General features: G+C 53.1%; 1 protein-coding gene across 1 annotated transcript in view; it reads left to right on the top strand.

The window, feature by feature from the left end:
- LOC136967356 (dynein axonemal heavy chain 2-like) overlaps nucleotides 1-5,000 on the top strand; it is a 22,745-nt gene that overhangs the window by 17,208 nt on the left and 537 nt on the right. Inside the window, exons 9-12 of the mRNA XM_067261123.1 lie at nucleotides 1,129-1,216; nucleotides 1,617-1,822; nucleotides 3,019-3,148; nucleotides 3,922-4,104. Of these exons, the coding sequence (XP_067117224.1) occupies nucleotides 1,129-1,216; nucleotides 1,617-1,822; nucleotides 3,019-3,148; nucleotides 3,922-4,104 (607 nt within the window). The remainder of the gene's footprint in view (nucleotides 1-1,128; nucleotides 1,217-1,616; nucleotides 1,823-3,018; nucleotides 3,149-3,921; nucleotides 4,105-5,000) is intronic.

Genomic DNA, 5,000 nt, shown 5'->3' with positions numbered 1-5,000 from the left:
CCCTCACAACTGACTGGCATGTGTGTGTCTGTACACACACGTGTGCTTGCTTACACGTATGTGCCCGAACATGGAAATGCCTCTCTTTGAGTTTTCTGTGTGTGTGTGCGTGTGTGTGTGTATATGTGTGTGTATGTGCATGTGTGTAAGTTCCAACATAACAAAAAAACACCTTTTCAGGATATGCATGTACAGGATTTGTGCATGTGTGCTCCAACATCCAGCCCATACAGTATATCCGGTAGCTAAGAGCGCTTTGACAGTGGCCCAGTCTCCCTCACATCCCTGGGCCCAGTCTCCCTCACATCCCTGGGCCCAGTCTCCCTCACATCCCTGGGCCCAGTCTCCCTCACATCCCTGGGCCCAGTCTCCCTCACATCCCTGGGCCCAGTCTCCCTCACATCCCTGGGCCCAGTCTCCCTCACATCCCTGGGCCCAGTCTCCCTCACATCCCTGGGCCCAGTCTCCCTCACATCCCTGGGCCCAGTCTCCCTCACATCCCTGGGCCCAGTCTCCCTCACATCCCTGGGCCCAGTCTCCCTCACATCCCTGGGCCCAGTCTCCCTCACATCCCTGGGCCCAGTCTCCCTCACATCCCTGGGCCCAGTCTCCCTCACATCCCTGGGCCCAGTCTCCCTCACATCCCTGGGCCCAGTCTCCCTCACATCCCTGGCTCCGTGTCAGGCCTCCCAGGGCCCTGTCTCCGTCCTCACTGGGAAACAGGAACCCCTCAACGTTCGGATCTCAAGGATTACCTTTCCATCAGGAAGAAGAACGAGGTGTGAAAAGCAATCTGAGAAACGCCAAGCAGAGATATGGAACTTGGGAGGATGCAATTATGCCAATGACAGATCCTTTTTGACCTTATCCTTCAATTGTAATGTGTGTGTGTGTGTGTCTGAAGGGTCGAGGGGGGTGCAAGTGCTTTGTTTTTGTAGATTTCATTTTTATGTGTCAGATGAGACCTAAAACTGCAAGGATGGTGAACTGTTTGAAAGACGATTTGACTTTTCTGTACATTTCTGTGACTCACTCATTTCTCTCCCTCTCTCTTTCTCTCTCTCTGTCTCTCTCTCTCACTCTCTCTCTCCATCTCTCTCTCTCCCTCTCTCTCTCTTTCTGGGTCAGGTATTCCACCAAAGGCTGGGTCCTGGACCAGACCAGCATCTTTGCACTTGTTGATGCTTTTGTACAGAGGTGCAAAGACTTGCTGGAGGTGAGCACAAACACACACACACACACACACACACTGCATAGTTACAGGTATCTTCGGTGCGTCAGCTCACCACACATGTTAAAGCAGCCAGCCGCTGCCAGCCATAATCTCCTTTTCACAGTCCTCCTCTCTTTATGTGTCCTTTATGTGTCCTCTCCTGACTCTCACCACCCTCCACCACCCTCTCCCTCCATCTCCCATCTACCCTCTCCCTCCATCTCCCATCTACCCTCTCCCTCCATCTCCCATCTACCCTCTCCCTCCATCTCCCATCTACCCTCTCCCTCCATCTCCCATCTACCCTCTCCCTCCATCTCCCCTTACCCACCATCCCCCTTTCCACCCCAACCCACCGCATCCCTCCATCCCCACCTATATCTCCCGTGCCCCCGCCCCCCAGGTGTGTGACTGCCAGCAGCAGTTTGCCCGGCGAGAGGAGGGCACTCAGAGGCCCCTGCCCTGCTTCGCCGGGCGTCAGGGGTCCGAGGTCACCCGCAGCCTGCTGGAGATGGAGGCCACCTTCGAGCGCAGCCTCCAGGGGCTACGCTCCGTCTCCAAGGGCATCCTGGACGTCAAGAACACCTCCTGGCACGACGACTACAACAGGTACCGTCCAGACAGCACTATCTAGACATCCGGGCGGGAACCTCCACCCAGGCTAACAGCTCACTGGTGACCCACTCTGGTGACCCACTGCCTGGACCTGCCGTGGTACGAGGTGTGCCTGTTGACACGAGGGGATGAACACTGTTAGAGAGTCCTACACACACAGGCTCTGTGCCCCGGGCCTAAATATAGGAGCGCGCTCCAGTCCTGTCATGCTGTGTCAACTGCTGTTTCTATTCCTACTAAAGGAGCAGCACTGATGCCCTGGACATACTCTGTAATCTATTTATCTTGTTGTGTAGAACGCTGGTGAATTCCTCTCTGTCTAGCCTGAATGTGTACGTTGTGTTGGGCCCCTAATCTGCAGCACAGGGATTGGGGTGTGTCTAATGTGGGATGCTGGAGAGTGTGGAGTGGGATCAATGTGTCTAGACGCTCTCTGGGCCCTATATTTGTATGTGTCCACCCTGCTGTCACACGCCATTAAGGACATGGTTAGTATGTGTTCGTCAGATGACCGGGAGGGGGCGGGGGTGTATGTATGTGTGTGTGCGTGTGCATGAGTGTGCGTGTGTCTCTAGTCCCAGAGGGCAGGTGTGTGCTGCACACCCCCTGATTGTCATTCAGAGGGGTCGTCACTGTATAGCATTCTGACTGCTCATCTGAATAACAGGATCAGAGACAGATAAGGTGTGTGTGTGTGTGTGTGTGTGTACTTCATGATTGTGTATAGTGTCTACTGAATGTGTGTTTGCTTGTCTTTCAGTGTTTGTGTATGAGTGTGTATTTCCGCTCGTGTATGTGTCTGGGAGGTAGGCGACCTGGCTCTCCCCCATCTCTCCTCTCCTCCCCCTCCTCCTCTTCCTCTCCTCCCCCGACATGGAGGGGTGTTGGGAACAGGGGTGCAGCGGTGGGGGGGTGTGATGTGTGTGATGGATTAGGGTCACGGGAGGTCGTGGGGTTGGGATGTTGTTGCCAAGGCAAACAGCTGCGCTTCTGTGAGGGGCAGGTGTTTCATAGCGACTCAGCACATTGAAGTCAGTCTAATCAATATCCTCCTATATATTTACTGTGTGTGTGTGAGAGAGCGTGTGTGTGTGCACGCTTCACTCTTAGATTTTTTTAATCTGTGTAATCACTTCCTCCAAACCCGAACCATACCCTCATTATCATTGTGTGTGTGTGTGTGTGCCCAGGTTCCGTGCAGGGGTGAAGGATCTGGAGGTGATGATGCAGAACCTGATCAGCTCAGCCTTTGATACAGTGAACACAGTGGAGGAAGGAGTTCAGCTGCTTGAAGTCTTCCAACACCTGTCTGCCCGAGAGGTCAGACACACACACACACACACACACACACACAGTGAATACAAAAGTGTTTTAACACATAAACACCTGCACACACATCACACAGACACACACACACCTGCACTCCCATTGACTTTCACACTCCTTTTATGTTACCCCTTCTCCTCCAAGTCCCCTTGTTACTGTGGCTGTGTTCCTCCTCTGGGTAGCTTTTGTCTGTGGGTTGGACACGGCTGGCCCAACACACAGGCCTATTTCTTTTCTTAAATGGACCATACCGTATCTTCCAGTCTATCACTTTAATACCCCGCCATAGCACTTCACTACAATAGCATTCTGGGTCGATTATCCATACTCTGCTGCCTTCTGAGCTGAGAGAGAGAGAAAGGGAGAGAGAGGGGGGGGGGACTGAAAGAGAGAGAGAGAGAGGGAGAGGAGAGAGAGAGAGAGAGAAAGGAGGGAAAGGAGAAAGAGGGGGTGAGAAGCATAGAGAGCGGGGGAGAAAGGGAGAGAGGGACTAAGAGCGGGAGGGCATATGCCACACTCCCGCTGTAAAGTACTTTTTTCACGCTCAAACAACTATACAAAGACATAAACAGTCTCCGATAAACATGTACTCCATCTGCTTCTCTTTCCTCTCTCTCTCTCTCTCCCTCTCTCTCTCCTTGTCCCTTTTTATTTATTTCCATACTTTCTCACGGTTTTCACCTGCCCAACCCCTCCTTCCCCCCTTCTCTCTCGACCTTCCCTCCTCTCCTCTTCCCGCCTCCCTCTCCTCCTGTCCTCCCCCCCAGGCCATCAAGAGGACCATAGACAGGAAGACGGTGGTGGTGTACGCTCTGTTCAACAAGCAGCTCAACCTGGTGAACAAGGAGCTGAGCAGGAAGGCCTTCCACACGGCGGCACACATGCCCCAGCACGCCGGCCAGGCCCACTGGGCCCGCGCCCTCCGCAGACGCATCGAGAGGCCCATGGAGGTCAGACACACACACACACACACACATTACGCATAAGGTCAAAGACTCACAACACAGGATAATAGAAGGGATCAATGAGACCAGAAAGGGAGCCCAGTCACACATACTGTTAACATAGCGGCAGAGAGAGCGAGAGATCAGAGTAGACCACACACCATCAGTCAGTCTAGGAAGAAATGGCGGTTGTGGTTTCGAGCTCCGCTCTCTCCAGTGAGCTGCAGAGCTGGATAGGCTGATCTCTGATCCCAGAGTTGGGGGGGGGGCAGACCCATCTGGAGGCCTACGCAGGAGAACCAGAGAGGAAGGTTACCCTAGGACACACTGTGCTGTAGGTGAAAGGGAAATGTCTGTCTGTGTCTGGGCACACGTATTTTTGCACTTTACGTGTAGCTGGTGCTAGGACTGTGTGTGTAGCTTCTCTGCGTGTGTGTGTGTGAGAGGTTACAGCAGGCCAGCCCCTCTCATCCTGCATGGCGGGGGTCCAGACGTGGACTTGGCGTCTGGGCCCGTATTAAACACAGCTGTTCCACCCTGGCCTGCGTTTACGTCTAGCCCACTGCTGCCCTGCCCCTGTGTTTAAACTCCTATCTCCGGATACATTAAGAACACAGTTAAGAGCAGGGGGGCGACTCTTAATTCCACCCAGATATGATTATACTGGCCCCGCATTTAACTCTACTCCCTGTCAAAGAAGGCAGGCCTGTGTTCAGGGTCAAATAGCAGCACACACTTACACACACACAAACACACACTTCTATACTCATACACTTTTACATACACACACACACACACACGTTGTATACACATGCATACACTCGCTCTTGACATTCCTTGGCAACAGCATCCGGTAAACAGTTACCACACAAAAGAGCAGTGTTTTGAGATCCTCTTAAAGT

Source organism: Osmerus mordax, chromosome 23 (assembly GCF_038355195.1).
Source record: "Osmerus mordax isolate fOsmMor3 chromosome 23, fOsmMor3.pri, whole genome shotgun sequence".
In the NCBI taxonomy this organism is placed as follows: domain Eukaryota; kingdom Metazoa; phylum Chordata; class Actinopteri; order Osmeriformes; family Osmeridae; genus Osmerus; species Osmerus mordax.
Note: the sequence above shows the minus strand (reverse complement) of the source record. Positions and strands in the feature narration are given on the sequence as shown.